Raw genomic sequence first — 21,671 nt, forward strand, 5'->3', positions numbered from 1 at the left:
TTGGCCTGGGAACTCTTGTTACTTTTTACCACTCAAAGGTAACAGCAAAATTTCAATTGGGTGGAGCAACCATTCTTTGTGTATCTTTTACGGCTTCAAGTATCCGATGCAGCAGGGTCCAAAGCTGGCAGAACACAGTTTTGCTTGTTGTCTTTGCCTTCTTTTCTTCATCTTCTGTATTCCCTTGAGAGGAAACTCTGGTTGGGGATGCAGCCAACTTCTGTAACAATTTTATTTTTGTGCTGTAGTACTCTTGTGCCTCCCAGAACTCTTGCTCGGTGCTGTAGATTTCACATGGCAAACAGGTAAGTTGTCATTCTCTACATACTTATTCTGTTCTGCAGAACCTCCCAAGTTCGTCAAGAAGCCTGAAGCTTTGCGGTTCGTGAAGCAGGGGGACACGGTTCAGCTTGAATGTAAAATTAGTGGCACGCCAGAGATCAGAATCGTGTGGTACAAAAACGATCAGGCACTCCAGGCAAGCGACAGGCTGCACATGTCCTTTGTAGACTCTGTGGCAACGCTGACCATCTTGGGTGCCACTGCTGAAGATGCTGGTGATTACATCTGCGAAGCCCACAACTCTGCAGGCACAGCCAGCTGCAGCACTTCAGTCACAGTGAAAGGTTAGCACAAGCTCCGCACTCGGCCAGAATTCCTGGCTGCCAGGCTGCTCCCAGCTGCACTGCTGCTGCAGAAACTGGTGTCTGCTGGGCCAGTGTCTCTCCAGCTGCTCTTGCATTTAAATGCTGATGTGTTTAAGCAGCAGTGATCAGGCAGGAAATAGCGCAGGGTTTTCAGCACTGTGCAGTCATTCCGTCTCCATTTAAGTCAGTTGCACGATGAACAAGGCAAGCTTTTCAGATCACAGCGGAAGCATGGACTAGGTGGAAAACCAGCCATGGTGAGGAAGCTGGGAATACTTTTCAGCCATCCCTCTGCCTCCTTTTTATACACAGTGATACTGACAGGAATGAAATTTAAGAAGGAAGAAGAGGCTGTGTAGCTGAGCTTCACTGACTGTAGCTTTCATGACTAGAAAGAGTGGGGGTAAGGATAGAATGCAAGATGGAATGACACCCTAGAGTGCAGGGGAAGTGGCTTTTGGGGAAGGACACTGAGCACTGATTCCAAACAGGTGCAGAAGTATCACATTTTCTGCCCTTTGGACTCTGAGTGCTGGGATTTTTTTAGAGGGGAGGCCACATATTTAAAAGCTAGATATGTGTTTACAATATAAGCGTAGGCTCCCTTCCTGAATATGTTGCTTCCTGCTACTATCCAAAAACTCACCCAGAGAAGGAAGCTCACACATTATGATGTGATTCTTTTTTTATAGAACCACCTGTTTTTAGCAAGGTGCCAAGCCCTGTGGACACTCTTAAAGGCTCAGATGTTATCCTTCAGTGCGAGATAGCAGGGACCCCACCCTTTGAGGTGGCTTGGTTCAAGGACCGGAGGCAGGTCAGGAGCAGCAAGAAGTTCAAGGTGACAGCAAAGCACTCCATTGCCAGTCTTCATATTCTCAATTTGGAATCTCAAGATACTGGAGAATACCAATGCAAAGCTATGAATGAGGTGGGAAGCGACACTTGCACCTGCCCAGTGAAATTCAAAGGTTTGTATGCCAGAGGATCAGCATCACTGCCCTCTTTTCTTGATCTCCTGACTGTCACTTTTTCAACCAAGCATGTATGATTAACTGTCCTCTGCCTCCTTGTTTTTGCTATCAGAACCTCCACGGTTTGCCAAGAAGCTGAGTGACACGGCAATCTTCATTGGGGAGCCAACAGCCCTGCAGGCAGTAGTGGAAGGATCCCCACCAATTTCTGTTGTCTGGCTCAAGGATAAGGGTGAAGTTATTAGGGAGAGTGAAAATGTTCAGATGTGGTTTATGGACAACATTGCAACTCTTGAGATTGCCAGTGCAGAGGGAACTGACGTTGGGAAGTACATCTGTCAGATCAAAAATGATGCTGGCATGCGGGAGTGCTCTGCCTTTTTACAGGTCCTAGGTGGGTATAGCCTGCTCCACTATAGGTACTGTCTCCTACAGCTTGCACAGCTGGCTCTACCAGCCTTTGCCTTCTGCTTACACCCTGTGCTCACAGGTTTGTGGGTAGATTTCCCTGTGACAAACAGACCCCTCCCTTCCTATTTCAGAACCAGCAGTCATCTTAGAGAAGACCGAGCCGATCACAGTAATGGCTGGCAATCCTTTTACCTTGGAGGTCAAAGTAGGAGGAACACCTGAGCTTATCACCAAGTGGTACAAAGATGGCAGAGAACTAAAGAGTGACCGCAAATACCAAATTTCCTTTTTCAACAATATATCCACTTTGAAAGTCTTTTCTGCAGACAGGGGAGACAGGGGCTTGTATACTTTTGAGGTGCACAATGAAGTGGGGGACAGCAGCTGCACTTCTTCAGTTGATGTTTCAGGTCAGCTCTATGTCTTTATTGTTCACTCTTGTCTTTAAAAAAGTATTTTAATTTTATCCTCTTTTCTCTCCCTTGAAAGAAACCTCAACACTTGTCTTCCTGTTCTTCTGCCCTGTCCTACTTAGATCGCCTCGTTCCTCCTTCATTCTCAAGAAAACTAAAGGAGACAAATGGGGTGCTGGGATCCTCTGTGCTGCTGGAGTGCAAAGTATCTGGCACAGCTCCCATATCTGTGACTTGGTTTCAAGATGGGAATGAGATTGTTAGTGGAGAAAAACATGAAATCTCATTCTTGGATAATGTTTGTGCTTTGAAGTTGAATGCCCTGGATGTCACAGATACAGGGTCATATACATGTGTGGCAGCCAACGTGGCTGGGTCTGATGAATGCAGTGCCTTCTTGACTGTACAAGGTCAGTGGAAGGATACTGCCATGCCTTCAACAAAATTCTTATTCCCTCTTCTCTCTTTTCTCTGGTTTCCCGTGGTTTCTTTTTCATGGTTTGTTTGGTTTGGGTTTTTTTCCCATGGTTTCCTTTTTTTTTTTTTTTTTTGACTCAAACCTGCTCATTTTCCTCCTCACAGAGACCCTCCTATTAACATCTTTCTCCCTCTTTCACTTCTTTGCATGATCCTTAGAACCACCTTCTTTTGTGAAGACACCTGATCCCCAGGAAGTTTTGCCCGGATCAAATGTGACTTTCACCGGCAACATCAAGGGCAGTACTCCCTTCAAAGTGACCTGGTTCCGAGGCATCAGGGAGCTGGTGCCAGACAGCAGCTGCTCCATCTCTCTCCATGAGTCTGTGGCACAGCTGCAGCTGTACAACGTGGAGCCAGGCCACAGTGGGGACTATGCCTGTGTGGTCACAAATGATGCTGGCAGTGCCTCGTGTACAACACAGCTCTTTGTGAAAGGTGTGTTTGGGTGTGTGCATGAATGCACATTTATCTTCATTCACTTCACATAACTGCCTGCAGCTCTTCTACATCTGTCCCTCTTACTATTGATTCATACCTCCCCACAGAGCCTGCAGTCTTTGTGAAGAAATTAAGTGATTTCAGTGTGGAGCAGGGGAAGTCCATTGTGCTGGAAAGCAGCTACATTGGCACCCCTCCCATCTCTGTCACCTGGAAGAGAAATGGGATGCCCATTTCTCAGTCTCAACGCTGCACTGTTACAACTACTGAAAAATCTGGCATTCTTGAAATCTTCAACAGCACAAAGAACGATGAAGGCGAATATACCTGTGAGGTGGCAAATGAGGCGGGTGGGGATGTTTGCCACAGCCTTGTCTCCATCTTAGGTATTCATCACCCCTGATCCCCCTAACACACCCCAGTGATGCTCTGCCTCTGCTCACCACATTCTCTCCTTCCCCAGAACCACCTTATTTTGTCACGCACCTGGACCGTGTGGAGGTGAAGGTTGGCGAGCCCTTGACCTTAAAATGCCAGATTGGCGGTTCACCAGAAATCAAGGTGTCCTGGTACAAAGATGACACCAAGCTCAGATCAACACAGGCTTACAAAATGCACTTCAAGAACAATGTGGCAACACTGGCATTCTCTGCTGTAGAGGATAGCAACATTGGAGAATATATCTGCAAAGCAGAAAATAGCATCGGCTTTGCCACCTCCACAGCTTTGCTTGTTGTTAAAGGTGATGGGCCAAGAGCCACTCTTTTGTGGGGTAGTTTGTAGGAGCTCTTTGTTGTTTACAGAAAGGGGATTTTAATAATTTCAAAGGTAATTAATTCTAGGTTGGCTGCTTACTGATAGTAGTGGTTATTATTGTTTTGCAGAACGTCAACTTCCCCCTACATTCACCAGAAAACTTAAAGATATTCAGGAGGTGGTTGGTGCCCCGGTGACATTTGACTGCCGCATAACTGGCTCAGAGCCTATCCAGGTGTCTTGGTACAAGGATGGGGCTCTCTTAAGCGACACTGATAACATGCAATCAGCCTTCTTAAATAATGTTGCGACTTTACAGATCTTAGAAACTAGTATGGATTACTGTGGCCAATATACTTGCTCAGCCCAAAATGCTCTGGGGACTGCCTCTTCCAGTGCCAAACTTCTCCTTACAGGTTTGTAGATCACACTTTAATGAAAATCTTTTGTATGTCTTTGCTCTTTTACTTCTCCACCCTTTTCCCCACTCTACCAATCGTATGGTGGCCAGGGACAATGGGCATGGCGTGGTGAGGCAGGCTTGGTGGTGAGCTCTGCCATGCTTTCCTCTTTGCAGAACACCTACGACCTCCCTTCTTTGATGTCAAGCCAGTATCAATCGATGTGGCGCTAGGGGAAAGCGCAATCTTCAAGTGCCACTTGACTGGTTCTGCTCCCATGAGGATTACTTGGACCAGAGACAACAGAGAGATTCGTCCCGGTGGCAACTACAAAATGACACTGGTGGAAAACACGGCCAGCTTGACAGTCCTCAAAGTTGGTAAAGGGGATGCTGGACTCTACACCTGCACTGCCAGCAACAGTGTTGGAAAGGACGCGTGCGCAGCTCAGCTGGCTGTTCAAGGTATTGCCGTTTATGAGGCTTTCTTTGCAAGGCAGACACCTGGAAAACACATTCTGTCCTGAATGCAGACATGTGTGTGACTAACAATTTTTAAAAGAGGTTACTCTGAGATGTCTTATTTCACTTAAATGTTATTGTAATACTTAAATACTTACTCATATTTCTTCTGCTTTGGTATAGTACCTGATTTTTTCTTATCAAAGGGATTCTTCCATTGAAACATTAACTCTTATTACTTTGTTGCCCCTTTATGAATGGTTCTGTTGGACGCAAAATCTGTCTTTCTAAAGTCTTTCTCCAGCAGTGACAGTCACTAGGTTGCCCAGGGGAGTGAAAGGAAAGTGAGAGAAATTCAGTTTACTTATGAGGCTTAGAAGTATTTTTACTGCATGTGCAGCTCCTGCAAATAGCTTTACTCTTTTACAGACTGAAAACATTGAAAATTGCTCTTCTAAACAGCAAAACTGGGGGATTCTGTTTTATATCCATCCCATCCAACACTTCACCTCTCCTTATAGTGTGTGGATCTAAAAGTAAAATCCCAATTTATTAATTGATAAATGGCTCAAACTGTCTTGGTGCAAGTGACATGTATATTAGTGTCATTTCCTCACTGTAGGTGGAAACATATTTATAGCTGTTCCGGATATTTCAATTTTACTGATTTTATAAGAGAAGTGTTCCATTCACTGCTTAGATTATGCCTGAGTTTAAAGGTCCCTGAGTAAAAAGGTTAAAAAAGTTAAAAGCACTTTCTTTCCTCTTTTTTCTTTTTTTTTCCTCTTTCCTCTGTATGAATTTGGAGTGCAAAGAGGGGGGGAAATATTTCAAGAGTAAATCCTTTTACTGTATATGAAAAATAGCACAGGAAACTGAGCTACTAGTAGCAAGATTTTGTATTAATTATTTGTCAAATGTTTTATATATATCAAGTTTTTTCCAGCCATAAGCATCTTGGTGGGGGTGTAAATAGTGTGTAAGATTGAATTACCTGGATTCAGTAATAATTAGGGCTGCTGTATTATGTAGCTTGACTTCCAAAATGCATTGAAAAATTGTAGCAAGAAATCAAACCCCTTTTAAAGATCTGAAGCTTCTTTCTACCACAATAATTCTGTTTCTTATTAATTATATCATTGCTAATAGCTTTATTTGAACACCACTACCATTTGTAAAATGATCCCAGCTGACTTTATTTATTTTTTTACTCTTCAAATCTTTATTTTTAAAATCCCAAGGAGTATTATTATTTTATTTTTTGATCCTGAATTTGCTGACACTTTTTAGTGTCAGTATTCTTTAGAATTTGTACAGTTTCTCCAAGGCTGTAAAATTACTGATGTTGATTTTTTCGACCAATTTCTATAGAACTTGAAAGGTCAATCTCTTTGGGTGCATTGATTTGCATGCATTTAATTTGGGCTTATGCTGTGTGTCTCGCTTCTATGACATGCTGCCTTTTGTTTGTAGAATTAAGATCTTTTTTTTAATTGACCTTGAAAACCTCACAGCTTTTTATTAACTTTCTCACTCTAGTATCTAATATTCCCAATCTGTAGTTTTAATAATTGCTTTGTGTTTTAGAACTGCTTTACATTATAAATATGTACTTTATCAATGTGTAGACCCTCATTTTTTGAAAGGAGTGGAATCAGAGTGTGACTACTCAGCAGCTGTTAGCATGCAGATAAATAATCAACTCTTTCTCAAAGTGAAATCTGATAGTAAATTGCTAAGGTTCCAAATCATCATTTCTATTTCTAGAAACTCAAGAAGTTTTGTTTCTAGCAACACAGGATGTTTTGCAACTGTCCCACAGGTTGAAATAATCCAAAATTAATTAGATATTCTTCCTACACTTTACAGTCACACAAAGCGGCACTTCATCCTGTTTTGCAGAGAGATCTGTTTGTTGTGCCCACATTACCACCTCTTGGTTTTACTAGTTATAGCTTTGATCTATGAGCATTTAGTCTTGTGATTCTAATCATCTAGATGCCACTTCTGATGAAAAGTACCAAACTTCCACTCCTTTCCCCTCCTTATGGAACAAAATGTAACCACCTGTTTTGCTTTTTAATCACAGACATTTAACACCAATTCTATAAAACCAGCCATCTCACAATTCTCCTCAGCATGATTATTTCTAAGCTCTTTTGTTTGCTACCTAAGCTCCTTAATTTTGATTCCTTATGTACAACTTTATGTTTGGTTTTGCATTAAATGTGTTAGGGATTATAATGCAGATACATTCATTGACTACATTGATTATTAATCACAGGATATAAAGCAATTGCTATAATACTCAACATAAATGCTTTTAATAACATTTTTTGGCTGAACAGTTGGATTATTACATTTGCATCAGGCATTTTGATTACACATATATAACAAGAGCATATTTTGTAAAGAAAACCACGCACATCAACTAATCCGTAATGAATACATTCAAGGAGAGGTAAAGTGGGTCAGTAAACTAAGGAAAAATTCACTGAAATGTATATAGAAAACTTGTTTTCTTCTTAATCTGGATTTTAGACCAACTTGAAATAATCTAAAAAAATTTCATAGCAATGGCAAAATCAGAATTTTTGCTTAAGTCCCTAAACTTTGCAGTTTCAGTTACACATCTCCCTGCTTATTCAAAAAATTAGTGCAGTTTAAAGCATCATCTTTCCTTTTTGGCTTTCCAGAACCACCAAGGTTTATTAAGAAACTAGACTCCTCAAAACTTGTGAAACAGCACGATTCCACAACGTATGAATGCAAAATAGGTGGATCTCCAGAAATCAAAGTCACCTGGTACAAAGGTGAAACTGAAATCCATCCCAGCGAAAAATACAGAATGTCCTTTGTGGATTCAGTGGCAGTCATTGAAATGCACAACCTCAGTGTTGAAGACAGTGGTGACTACACTTGTGAAGCTCAGAATCCAGCGGGTAGTGCAAGCACCAGTACTACACTGAGAGTAAAAGGTCAGAATCTCAGCTCTTTCCTTCCCTTTCTAACATTAAGGGTTCTCCTTTAGGAAAAGCTCTTAAATCCCCCTTTCTTTTGTCTGAGGCCAAAACCTGCCTGAGTTGATGGCAAATCTCTTGTCTGTTTTTGATCTCTGTGGCAGCTCTTTCTTATCTATTGTCTTTGCTATTGAGCATCAGAAGAGTTACTTCAATCTTCTGTCTTCTTTAATCTCTTTTGCTTAAATAACACAAATGATAACTCTTTTTTCTTTCTTCCAGCACCCCCTCTTTTTACCAAGAAGCCCCGTCCAGTTGAGACGTTGAAAGGGTCTGATATTCATCTGGAGTGTGAGCTTCAGGGCACTCCTCCATTCCAGATTTCATGGTATAAAGACAAACGAGAAATTCGGAGCAGCAAGAAGTATAAGGTCATGTCTGAGAACTACATAGCTAGCCTTCACATTCTCAGTGTGGATACTGCAGATGTTGGTGAATACCATTGTAAGGCTGTAAATGATGTGGGAAGTGACTCTTGTATTGGCTCTGTAACACTAAGAGGTTTGTACAAAGATTGGCATCTTCTTGGCATTTCTTTGTTCCTGAAATTCTTCTGGTACTTTTCCGCTCCTGGCAGGGTTCTTTACTGTTAAATATCTTCTCTTAAATAGCACCACCAACCTTTGTGAAGAAGCTGAGTGATCTCACTGTCGTAGTTGGGGAGTCGATTGAACTGCAGGTGACAGTACAAGGATCACAGCCCATTTCTGTTCTGTGGTTAAAAGACAAAGGGGAAATCATCAGAGAAAGTGATAATCTTTGGATCTCCTACTCAGAAAACATTGCAACTATGCAGATTGGAAATGCAGAACCAACCAATGCTGGGAAATACATTTGTCAGATAAAAAATGATGCTGGAGTTCAGGAATGCTTTGCCATGCTGAAAGTGCTAGGTTGGTAGCATGAGATAAAAAACACAGTGTGTTTTAAGACGCTTTGAAATTTAAATTTTAATCATAATAATACCTATTTCGTTGTTCTAAAAATTTTTCTGATTTGCATTTCATTGCAGAACCTGCAGTCATTGTAGAGAAGCCAGGCCCAGTCAAAGTTACTGCTGGAGACTCTTGTACTCTGGAATGCACAGTAGATGGCACACCAGAGCTTACTGCTAGGTGGTTTAAGGATGGTAATGAGCTGTCCACTGACCATAAATATAAAATCAGTTTCTTCAACAAAGTATCTGGGCTTAAGATCCTCAATGCAACACTAGAAGACAGTGGAGAATATACTTTTGAGGTGAAAAACAGTGTTGGTAAAAGCAGCTGCACAGCTTCAGTGCACGTTTCAGGTTAGTTGGCTACTCTTTCTAAGTCGCCTCTGATCCTTTAGCTCCTTTACAAATCCTTCAAATAGCAAAGTGGTTATTGTGATTGGCAACCTAAGAGAGCTGTATAATCTTAGGAGTACTTGGCATGCCACTTTGACAGGCACCAAGGATAGATGCCTACCTAAAATCTGAAGGGCATGAATTATTGAAAGGACTTGATTTCTTCAGCTTTAATCTACATGTTGTCTTGGACAGCTGGTGTAATATTGTCGCTTATGAAAAAGAATGGAAAAAAACAAACGGTGTTCCTCAAAGATTATAGATGAAAATTCCAGCATATCCTTAACCATTAACTATTTTTCAAATACTTAGCTGTTTCAGAGTATATTGCCAAAGCAGATACAGAAAAAAGTCACTAATTTTATTCTGCACAGAGAACTTCCTGCATTTAAGAATGCTATATGGTAATTTCTTTTTTTTTATTTTGAAACAAATGCAGATCGTATTATACCTCCTTCTTTCACAAGAAAACTGAAGGAAACTTATGGTCAGCTGGGTTCTTCTGCTGTACTGGAGTGCAAAGTTTATGGGTCACCACCCATTCTTGTTTCCTGGTTTCATGATGGACAAGAGATTACCAGTGGAGAGAAGTATCAGGCTACTCTTACAGACAATACCTGTTCTCTGAAAGTGAATGGACTTCAGGAGTCTGATATGGGAACTTATTTGTGCACAGCTACTAATGTAGCTGGGTCTGATGAATGCAGCGCATTTTTGAGTGTTATAGGTCAGTATCAGTAAGAAGCCAGAATCAGAGGATCCAAATTTATTTTCAGAAAGATTTAATTTTTTCTTTGTTGAATATTTCTGAACACTGTGATCTTCAAAAGAAGTTCAAATGTACTTATTTTCTGTCTGTTTTATTTGTGTGCTTAGAACCACCATCTTTTGTGAAGAAACCTGAACCACTGGATGTTTTATCTGGGGCAAACATAACCTTTACTAGTATCGTAAAAGGTTCCCCTCCATTGGAAGTTAAATGGTTCAGAGGCAGTGTTGAGCTAGTACCAGGACCCAGATGCAATATCACCTTGCAAGATTCAGTTGCAGAACTGGAGCTGTTTGATGTACATCCACTTGAGAGTGGAGACTACACCTGCCAGGTCTCTAATGAGGCAGGGAAAATTTCTTGCACAACACATCTTTTTGTCAAAGGTTTGTCCAGACTACTGCTTCTTATGCCTCTTAAAGATGATCTCTTGGCTTTATTTAATTTGTTTTCTTCCTGTTGTTCATTATAGAACCAGCCAAATTTGTGAAGAAGGTGAATGATTTAAATGTAGAGAAAGGGAAAAATTTAATCTTGGAATGCACGTATGTGGGTACTCCACCGATTTCAGTGACATGGAAGAAAAATGGAGTGAAAATAATGCACTCTGAAAAGTGTAGCATCACCACTACAGACACATCTGCCATACTGGAAATCCCTAGCAGCAAACTCGAAGACCAGGGGCAATATTCTTGTCATATTGAAAATGATTCTGGGAAAGATACTTGTCATGGTACAATCACAATACTAGGTGCGTCAAGCCAGCAGCACTTCAACAAGTGTTGTTTGAACTACTAATGGTCACCATGCAATATCTTTTTATGCTAATGGTGTGTCTTTGCCCTTCAGAACCACCTTACTTCATTACCCCCTTGGAGCCAGTGCAGGTGACTGTTGGGGATTCTGCATCCTTACAGTGCCAGGTTGCTGGAACACCAGAAATGATTGTGTCATGGTACAAAGGCGATACAAAGCTGAGAGGAACTGCTACTGTGAAAATGCACTTTAGGAACCAAATTGCTACTCTGGTTTTCAGCCAGGTAGACAGTAGTGACAGTGGGGAGTACATCTGCAAAGTAGAAAACTCTGTTGGGGAGGCTTCTTCATCATCTTTGCTTACAGTTCAAGGTGAATATTTCAATTTTAAATATAGAGAAATGGCCTATTTTTCTTAAGTATGCTTTTCAAAAAACAACGATTGCCTCTTCATTGTAAAACACTTTACTGTTTCTTGACGTGTAAGGTACCCTGAGGTACTTTCTTCTACTAACAAAAGCCTGCTAGTAAAGTTAATTGCAATGCGGCACTTACTGACCACAGCTCTTCTGCGGCGTTACAAGCCTCTGTGTCTTCCATCCGATGTTCAGGATATTGCTTTGATTGTTCCCAGTATTAGCAGTCCTGAGGCTCATTGGGTCTAAGATAAAAAAAAAGAGACCTCTCTTCCTGCAATCATATGCACAGGGCTCTTTACAACAAGTTCAAAATAAATGATATGCTAAACAATACTTTTAACTGGAAGTTATGAGCAAAAATCCACCATACTCTACAGCATATTAGTCAGTGGTTATTGATGAGTACAGCAAGAGGTGTGTGTCTTCGGGAAGACTTCACTGTACAATACTTGTTCTCTTACAGAGCGTAAACTTCCTCCTTCTTTTACACGAAAATTAAGAGATGTTCATGAAACTGTTGGCTTACCAGTCGTGTTTGATTGTGGCATTGCTGGCTCAGAACCCATCGAAGTATCTTGGTTCAAAGACGGCGCGCGTGTAAAAGAGGACTACAATGTTCACACGTCCTTTGTAGATAATGTAGCAACCCTCCAGATTTTGAAGACAGATAGGAGCCTTATTGGGCAATACACCTGCACAGCTGTCAATGCTATTGGGACTGCGTCTTCTAGTGGCAGGCTTGTCCTTACAGGTTGGTGGGCTGTGAAATATTTAATGGAAATGTCTTAAACCTGAGTTTGGCTTTATGTATGGATTTAATATTGTACAAGAGATTCTTATTTCACGCAGTTTTACAGTAAATTGAGATTTTTAAGTGATTTTTTTTATTTCTTTGACTCTTCAGAGGGGAAAACTCCTCCATTCTTTGACATCCCACTTACACCTGTGGATGGTATTATTGGAGAAAGTGCTGATTTTGAGTGTCACGTTTCTGGAACACAGCCTATTAGAGTCACTTGGGCAAAAGATGACCAAGAAATTAGAACAGGAAAGAACTATCAGATCAGTTATGTAGACAACACAGCCCATCTGACCATCTTGAGAGTTGACAGGGGAGATTCTGGAAGATATACATGCTATGCTAGCAATGAAGTTGGAAAGGACTCTTGCACAGCTCAACTGGCTGTTAAAGGTACTGAATAGATAATATGATGTGTTTACATTTTTCTTCCTTCAGTTATAAATGAAGTCAGACTATTACTGCAAGACAACTTTGAGAAAACTTTTGGGATGTAGCCTGAGAGTACCTATCTGGAGATACCTATGAATCTTTTATGGGAATTAGGAAGGGTCACTAACAGCAACAGGAGAAGAAATAAAACATTTTCTTTGGCCTGCTTTCTCAAGAGGCTCTGGTCTATTTCATTCTTAAGAACTTGACAGAACTCTTGGGGTTATTGAAATGGTGTATGACTTAAATCAATGTAAGATAATTTTTTTTCAAACAGGAAAACACAGTGACAATGACTGTAAGAGCAAGACTCCTGCTGTTTATCTTAGCATAATTTCACTTTAAAAATATATCCAGTTTAAATGAGAGTAAATATCAATTCCCCAATGTTCAAATTTTTCTTGAAGCATTGTCATTAGATTTTTCATCTCAAGATAGATTCATGGAATTTATGTTCTTTTTACAGAACGAAAAACTCCTCCTACTTTTACTAAGAAACTGTCTGAAGCAGTAGAAGAAACAGAAGGGAATGAACTTAAACTTGAGGGTCGTGTTTCCGGTTCTCAGCCTTTGACTGTTGCTTGGTATAAAAATAATCAGGAAGTCCATTCAAGTGCTCATTGTGAATTATCTTTCAAAAACAATGCCTTGCTTTTACATATCAAGACTGTAGAGCAATCAGATGCTGGTTTATACACCTGTAAAGTGTCCAATGAAGCAGGGAGCGTGTTGAGTACATCTTCTGTTGTTATCAGAGGTTGGTTGAAGTCTTGTTTTTCTTTGCTTCCTGCTTAAAAAACAATTTCTTTGTTTCATTTAGCTGCAAGTATATAGCATCTCTCTTATGAGCTGGCATTACTTACCTTAACAGCAGTGATTTGTCCAGAGATTCACATAAACCACAAAGTCAACAAATTCTTTTATATTTGTGATTATTTTTTTTTCAAGGAGAAACTTCTTTTCCTGTATTTGCTATGACTGATTCAAAGTGAACATTGAAATCTTTGTGAAATTTCTGTTGAATTTTTAATCATTCTCCTTCAGTGGAGTAACAGGGAGTTTATGCAGTGAAATCTAAGCTTAGGCAGTTGACACTGCATTTTGGTAGCATGACACTTCATTGTAATAGTCTTGCAGGAAATTGCAGGTTTATTTCTTTAAAGATTTTTATATAGTTTTGCAACCTAATAGTGCATTTGTTCTCATACTATTTTTTGTGTGTAAAGGTTCTTGCTGAGAGGATAAAGATATTTCTTGCATGATTATATAGCAAATATGCTGTCATGATCGTATAGCAAATATGCTGTCATGCTCTCTTGATATTTATTCCATTTTATAACTTATGATTGACATTCTCAGACTTCTGTTTATCATCCTCCATTCCTTGCCATCACCTCATTAGTAATCACATGTATCTCCCTCTTATATTCTTGATCATACTTTCCTGAGTATTCATTCAAGCATTTTCGTATTCCAGAACCCAAAAAGCCTCCAGTTTTTGACCAGCCTCTTCAGCCAGCAGCAGCAGAGGAAGGTGATACCCTGCAGCTTAGCTGTCATGTCCAGGGATCGCAGCCAATCCGGATCCAGTGGCTGAAGGCAGGAAGAGAAATAAGAGCCTCAGACAAATGCAACTTCAGCTTTGCTAATGGAGTAGCTCTCCTAGAACTTGCTGCAGTTACCAAATCAGATTCAGGAGAATATGTATGCAAAGCTTCAAATGCAGCTGGCACTGATACTTGCAAATCTAAAGTGACAGTCAAAGGTACAGTAACATGGAGAAAATAAGGCATATGACAAAAATGTCAACCAAAACGCTATCCCACCTCTTTTTCTGTGGAACAAAAAAGTTAATAATCTAATGACAAACAATTATTTACTTTTAGTTTTTTGTAAAATTGTAGAATCTGGTAAAACAGAGTATTTAACAATAATTTATATATAAATAGTGACATAAACGCTGAAAGATCAATGTCAAATCAATAGTACATTCCTACCAAAGAGATTAAAAAATTATTTTCTATCTAAACAAGAAATTTACAAAAATGCAAGCTAAATGGGTGAAATTACTTTGACACACATGTTTTATGGAAAGCATGTCAAAAGTGGTGTTTATTAAAGGAAAATACAGAAGGAATTTGAACATGTGGCCTTAAAGGCTAATTGTTTTAAAAAGACTATTACAGCCCTGAGACATTTTGACCTTTTAGCTGAAAGTAAATATTGTCTAAACATGAGTCCTTCTGTGTAGTTCTTGCTTTACCACTGCATAAAGGACACAAGAGCCCAGCAGTATGCACAATTCTTTTTCACTACATGGCTAGCCACTAGGCTAAGGGCTAAGTCAAAGAAAACCAGGAGAATTTTACAGATCACTGGTAAAAAACTGCAAGTAACTCTTAGGACATAATATCCAGAAATAGAATGAAAAGAGAAGACCTCACAAAAAAAACTTACCCATTTTAGAAAATGAGGCTTTATAATTGCATATCTATCTATGGATTTGCATCCACGGAGAGTATAAATGGCCTGAAAGAACAGCACAGTATGGTCCATTGGGGAGAGTTTCATCTGGAAAGTAAACTGGAAGTTGGTTAAAACAATATGAAAATATTTCGCATTTTTACCTCTTGCATAGTATTATGTTCCATCTCAGGAATTAATTAATTTTTTACAATTCATTCAGAAACATCATCACCTATGAACATTAACTGTTACATGAAGCCATCTGCTATAACTCTCTGACTCTGTTTTTTTAGAAAAACCGGCAGCTGCTCCAGCAGCTAAGAAAGCAGAAGTGGAAGGCAAACTTTATTTTGTGTCAGAGCCTCAGAGTATCAAAGTCATGGAAAGTAAGAACTCTTTTCAAAGCAATGTCTTCTATTTACCTACACCTTTTGTTTGAGATGATGTCCCTCTGTCATAAGCAGCTGGAAAGACTTAGCTTCCTCATTTACATCTTTCTGCAGAGACCGTTGCAACATTTACTGCAAAAGTTGGAGGAGATCCAATTCCAAATGTTAAGTGGATGAAGGGAAAATGGAGGCAACTCAACCAGGGAGGCCGCATTATAATCCAGCAGAGAGGAGATGAAGCCAAATTAGAAATAAAGGACACAATAAAAACTGACTCTGGCATGTACAAATGTGTTGCTTTTAACCAACATGGTGAAATTGAGAGGAGTGTAAACCTGCAAGTTGAAGAAAGAAAGACAGAAGTTGTTGAAGGGGATCTCAGGGCAAAACTAAAAAGGTATATTGAAAGTTTTTATGGATTAATTTGCTATCAACACAGAAGAAATTTTTTTATTATGCATCTCAGAACAAGATATAATTTAAAAAAATTCATTAAATAGGAATTACTGTGCTAAAAATAAAAGCACCTGACTAGACTAAGCTAAAGGATTGTACCGCACAGAACAGCTCTGAGATGATTCTATATTTCATTAAACAGCTTTCTGGGAATGAAATGCTGTGTAGTTAACTTCTGTTATTGATTTGAATAGCACTCCAACAAAAAGAAAAGAGGAGGAAGAGCAACCTATTGATATCTTGGAACTTCTCAAAAATGTAGATCCCAAAGAATATGAGAAATATGCTCGCATGTATGGAATTACAGATTTCCGTGGCCTCCTGCAAGCCTTTGAGTTACTAAAGCAAACCCAGGCAGAAGAAAGCCACAGATTGGTAAGATACAATGTGACTGCAGCATTGGTTCTCTTAGGAGTAATATGTTGAACAAACATGTGTCCACACTGTGAAGCTCTGAAGTTATGATGTGTGGAGAAATTTATGATTCCTCTTTAGATCTTTTAATGGCAGTTCTCAATTTCTTGCATGCTCAAATCCAAGAAGAAAAAATGGGCTTCTGGCTAAATAGGTTCTGTCTTCATAACTTGACTGCAATTGTTGGAATAGGAAGATTTCCTGGTTACAGTACAGTTACATGAAATTTGACGTAGGAATGAATTCTGTGTTGGGTAAACATGACAGCTTGACATTTAGTATCCTTTAATCTTTGAGTATATTCTGCATTTTTATAGGAAATTGAGCTCACAGAGAAAGCTCAAAGGGAAGATCAGGAATTTGATGAACTTGTAGCTTTTATTCAGCAACGACTCACACAAACTGAGGTAAAACATTTTTGGACTGATTTATGAAATATTCCAGCCTATAACAGGGAACCCTGAAATTAACTTAAACTAATATTTTCCAGCCTATTACTCTGATCAAAGACATTGAAAATCAGACGGTTTTAGCAGATGAGGATGCTATCTTTGAATGTGAGATTAAGATTAACTATCCAGAAATTAAACTGTCATGGTACAAGGGAACACAGAAACTGGACTCCAATGACAAATATGAAATTAGAATTGAAGGTGATCGCCACATACTGAGAATTAGAAACTGCCAACCTGAAGATCAAGGAAATTTCAGAATAGTGTGTGGACCACATATTGCCAGTGCCAAGCTAACTGTGATTGGTAAGTTTACTTCTGAAGTATATATTTGAATTAGTTTACACTGTATTTATTCCACTCTCTGATCTCTGTTAAAATGTATGTTTTAACACACTAATAGAACCTGCAGTTGAGCGGCATCTTCATGACACTACTTTCAAGGAAGGAAAAACATGCACACTGACTTGTCAGTTCTCTATCCCAAATGCCAAGTCTCAGTGGTATAGGAATGGGAGACCCATTAAGATAGGAGGGAGATATTCAACACAAGTCTCTGACAAAGTGCACAAACTCATCATCAAGGATGTTAGAACGGAAGACGAGGGACAGTATACCTGCAAGCTTGACAGTCTAGAAACAACGGCAGATTTGGCCATTGAAGGTTTGTAAAGATATAGAATCTCTTTCTTACAAAAGTGACAATTTCTGGGGGTTTCATTAGCAGAACAAATGAAAATAAAAAGAATTTCTGAAAGACAGATTCCAAAACTTGGAAACAGACTAAATAAGAAATTTTACTGTCCTTTCTCTTTGAACAACATGTGACATACTTGTGCAATTCAATTAAGCGTGTTCTTCACTAAACCATGATTGATGTCCCATAGCCCACAAGCAGTCTGAGTTGTACTAGCTTCTATTTTCTTTGGGACTCTTATATTTTCCTTGGACTTTTTCTTAAGTATTCTCTATCTTTAGTTTCCTTAATGGCTTCTCTTACAAAACGTATCTGCACAGCAATCTTGTTATCATTGAACTCTTACATCTTCTAATCTTCATTCTTATCTTCATAGAAGATGAAATCCTTTTTTCTTACTCTACTTTTTTAAGATCTATCGCTATTATCTCATTAAAATTTAGCTACTTTGATGACAACAATGAGAAGGATACAGATACACTAAATGCAGTGGTGGTGCATAACAATTGATGTATTTTTTCTTTCTAAAAACAGCGGAACCAATTCAGTTCACCAAGAGCATACAGAACATTGTTGTGAGTGAACACCAGTCTGCAACCTTCGAGTGCGAGGTGTCTTTTGATGATGCAGTTGTGACGTGGTACAAAGGCCCCACTGAACTGAGAGAGAGTCCCAAGTACAGCTTCAGAAGTGAAGGTCGTTGCCATTATATGACTATCCACAATGTTAATGCAGATGACGAAGGTAAAAATGCATGAAACAGTTGTGCTGGTGCCATTTTTTATCTGTTTCTTTTTGGTCTGGTTTTAAATTATAAAATAATATAAATATGAACATTCTTGGCTGCTTCAGGTGTTTATTCTGTAATTGCTCGTCTTGAACCAAGAGGAGAAGCAAGAAGCACTGCAGAGCTCTATCTTGTAACCAAAGGTTAGCAGATTTTCTAAATAAATTTGTGATCATAACCATGTACAAATTTCTTTGTTTGAAACATGATTCTGGAAAAATCAATAGTCCTAAAAAAAATCTAACATTCCTTTGCAGAAATCAAACTGGAGTTGAAGCCACCAGGTAAAGTCCTCAAGCAAGACTGGCATAAGACCTTGTCAATACTCTGTCATAAAATTAAAGCATTGCTCTGCTTTTTTATTATTTTCAAATCTTTTTTTCCTGGTCAGAGTAAGTATAAACTACATCCTGAAAAAGTGTTCCTCATCCACAGACATGTGGAACTATTATTCTCATGAGTAGTGGCAATGAATACTGAGACAAATCCATAATCAGTGACATTAATAGGGACCCTATTTTTTACAACATGGAATGCCTCATTCTCTAAAACACACAAGTTATTTTTTTAACTGCTAAGGAATAGAACAATGAAGATGTAGCAATTATTAGATAAGATCTCTGTGCAGCTGAAAAAAATAACCAAGGAGATGAAATAGGTAAAAATCACCTCCTTATGATATGCAGTGATTTTCTTTTTTGAATGTTCTTAAGAGCCTACTGCAAATGTTGCAATAATTATCTAGAAACATTACATAACATTGTATGGGCTGGTTGAACTGAAAGGTTAATGCAGTTAGTTATCTATCAATTGGCTAGCTTATGCTTGAGGAGCAAGATACAATCCTTGTATGTTACAAAAAGAAAGATTAAACTACCATCAACTACTATCCTTGAGGAGAGCACATTGAATATTTTAATTGGTAGTATTTATTAAGTCAATGAAACATTTTGATTTTCTAGATGTTCCTGATGCCAAGGTTGCAGTTCCACCTCAGAAACCAGCTGAAGGTAGGGTAACAACCATACTTGTTCTCTGTCTGCACTGAACCAGAAGGCCAGTGGGAACCTCAGAGAAAAATCTTAGCTCAACCATAAGATCTAGTTAATTGTCCCTGTGAGCAAGACTTGACTTGGATAGGCTTCTTTGCTGTGTGGAAGGCAAAAACTCTACACAGGTAGTGGTAGGATTTAATTTAATTCCCTTAAAAAGAGAATTTTTAAGATCTTCTCTTTAAAAAAGAATTCTGATTCTCTTAAAAAGAGAATGTTTTCTGTTATGTTTTCCTATCGGTCTGTTGTTCATATCACCTTCCTTTTATTTCCATCTTCCTCTCTGACAATTTTTTTTAATTTTCATCTCTTCTTTTTGCCACAAAATTATCTTTTAAACAAGCTGTCTGAATTGCTGCCTTTTGAAAAAATATTCTTTTAATTGTATTGGATTCTTTACATTGTATTTTTTACATTGGATTTCATGTTTATGGCAAATGGTCTCCCCCCAGGCTCTGGTTTTGGACTATAGCCTACAGACAATATTTATACTTCTATTACCTCCAGTAGTTTACTATAAATGCCAGCAATTTGAACTTCTTGGGTTTTTTTCCAGGATAATTTGGTAAATGCTTGCAGTGGCAGCACGAAGGGAAAGATTTGATATTTAGATGAATTACAATCAGCAAAGATAGGATAGTGGTGGCAGCAATAAAAATAAAGCTGAGGACATTCAGGGTTCAAAAAAGTAGACTGAGGATTCCCACTCAAATTATATTTATTAAACTCCTGTAAGCTCTCAGAATAAGCACCATGTTTGCTTTTATTCTGCAGCTGCAATAAAATAATATAATCCATTTTACCAAACCAAGATTTTTTTTCATTTACAAGGAAATTTCAAACTTAAATTTTATTCTAAATATTTCATTTTTCCTACAAGCTGTCCCTATTCCCATTCTTCTGCCTCTTGTTCCACCTCCAGAGAAGAAAAAGCCAGGTAAAAGTCCTTACAGTATTTGAATACTATATTCATGTTTCATTATGACAGCTGATTTTTGGATTTTTGTTTGTTTGACTTTTTAGGAGTTCTTAAGGTTTTTTAAATTCAAATTTTTAAATCTATTATTTTTAAACAGAGAAAAAGGTTCCATTAAAGAAAGTCCCCCAAAAGGTGGTTAAAAAAGCTCCTGAAGAAGAAGTCCTGCCACCTAAAGGTAATTTTTTTCCTTTGTTTGTAAACTCTTCTAAAAGAGTAAAATTATCTTGTGGAAATAAGGTGTTTTGTTTTGAAATAACTTCAATCTATCACAATTGTTTGTTTTCTGGCCTTATGTTAAAAACACACATTTAAAATCCAAGCTGATCCAAGACTGCCTAAAAATTAGTCCCTTCTTTAAACCATCCGTGTGGGTGAAATACTTTCACTAAAAGTGAACATCCAATATGCCTTCAAATTCCACACTATGATACCAACAATCAATTTATTTATTTTAAGTTCCTGAGGTGCTACCCGAGAAGCCCAAAGAGGTCAAAATAACATCCATGGCAAGGAGAGAAGAGATACACGAAGAAAAGAAAATACATGAAGTGCCCAAAGAAATTTATGAAGAATGGGAGGAAGATTATGGTGAAGACCATGACTATTATGTCAAGGAAGAGGGCTATGATGAAGGGGAAGAGGAATGGGAAGAAGCTTATGAGAAAAGAGAAGTGACTTATGAAGAAAAAAGAATAATTCATGAAGAAGGTATTTGAATTTTCATGTCATTTCATTTCTTCTCTTTTCTCATATTTATTATTAAGGCCCCAACATTTTGAACCAGGCAACATTTTGTTTTGTTTTGTTTTTGCTAAAATATTTGGAACCATAATATGCTGACAAATTTTAAGTGGCCCTTGATGATAACACAAGATATCACAAGGTATGGATGGAGACAGGAATTGATACATTAGAAATTCATTGCCAGTTAACTTTGCAGGTCTTTGAAACCTAACATGAGTTAATAGTGAGTGGTAAGGATATGTGTAGTTTTTAGTTTTTTGCCTATTTCTTCTATCATTTTCCTGTGCTCTTGATATACTTAAATGTTTATTGATTGAAGTTATGGCTGTATTTTTCAATTTCTTGCATGTTATAACTGTCTTGGGGATTAGTAACATGTATGCCTCTAAGAACAAAATTTGGCTCTGATGAGAAAAATGAAACTTGGAGATAAGAAAAACATTTTACTTCAACAATTGGATCTCCAAAACTCTCTGTATGTTTTTAAAATTCATAAAACTATAATGGCATAGCTAATGCCTTTCTGTCTACAGAGCCTTTAGACAACATATTTTTTATCATTAAGTGATGTTATTTTTTTTAAGTGACTGAAGTTCCTAAGAAACCTGTGCCTGAGCGAAAACCACCAGCCATTATAGCTGAAAAGAAGGAAAAGAAGGAAGTAACTGTTCAAAAAGGTATGACTTTCCCACAAAACTAACAGGAGTTAGATTAAGATATGCAGATTAA

General features: G+C 38.5%; 1 protein-coding gene across 1 annotated transcript in view; it reads left to right on the plus strand.

The window, feature by feature from the left end:
- The window catches only part of TTN (titin), a 234,902-nt gene that overhangs the window by 66,106 nt on the left and 147,125 nt on the right, over positions 1-21,671 (plus strand). The window contains 36 exon segments of the mRNA XM_054277824.1: positions 345-626; positions 1,340-1,618; positions 1,734-2,015; positions 2,164-2,442; positions 2,568-2,855; positions 3,082-3,360; positions 3,471-3,749; positions 3,827-4,105; positions 4,248-4,535; positions 4,697-4,984; positions 7,678-7,959; positions 8,224-8,502; positions 8,613-8,894; positions 9,014-9,292; positions 9,771-10,058; positions 10,208-10,486; positions 10,573-10,851; positions 10,950-11,228; positions 11,739-12,026; positions 12,180-12,467; positions 12,973-13,263; positions 13,984-14,271; positions 15,266-15,358; positions 15,476-15,758; positions 16,012-16,192; positions 16,549-16,638; positions 16,722-16,989; positions 17,087-17,347; positions 17,915-18,124; positions 18,233-18,310; positions 18,425-18,451; positions 19,130-19,177; positions 20,100-20,156; positions 20,296-20,373; positions 20,655-20,906; positions 21,527-21,619. Coding sequence (XP_054133799.1) covers positions 345-626; positions 1,340-1,618; positions 1,734-2,015; positions 2,164-2,442; positions 2,568-2,855; positions 3,082-3,360; positions 3,471-3,749; positions 3,827-4,105; positions 4,248-4,535; positions 4,697-4,984; positions 7,678-7,959; positions 8,224-8,502; positions 8,613-8,894; positions 9,014-9,292; positions 9,771-10,058; positions 10,208-10,486; positions 10,573-10,851; positions 10,950-11,228; positions 11,739-12,026; positions 12,180-12,467; positions 12,973-13,263; positions 13,984-14,271; positions 15,266-15,358; positions 15,476-15,758; positions 16,012-16,192; positions 16,549-16,638; positions 16,722-16,989; positions 17,087-17,347; positions 17,915-18,124; positions 18,233-18,310; positions 18,425-18,451; positions 19,130-19,177; positions 20,100-20,156; positions 20,296-20,373; positions 20,655-20,906; positions 21,527-21,619 — 8,244 coding nt within the window.

This window comes from Melozone crissalis, unplaced genomic scaffold (assembly GCF_028551555.1).
Source record: "Melozone crissalis strain CALT ecotype California unplaced genomic scaffold, PUWL_Pcris_2 ptg000023l_1, whole genome shotgun sequence".
NCBI lineage: Eukaryota > Metazoa > Chordata > Aves > Passeriformes > Passerellidae > Melozone > Melozone crissalis.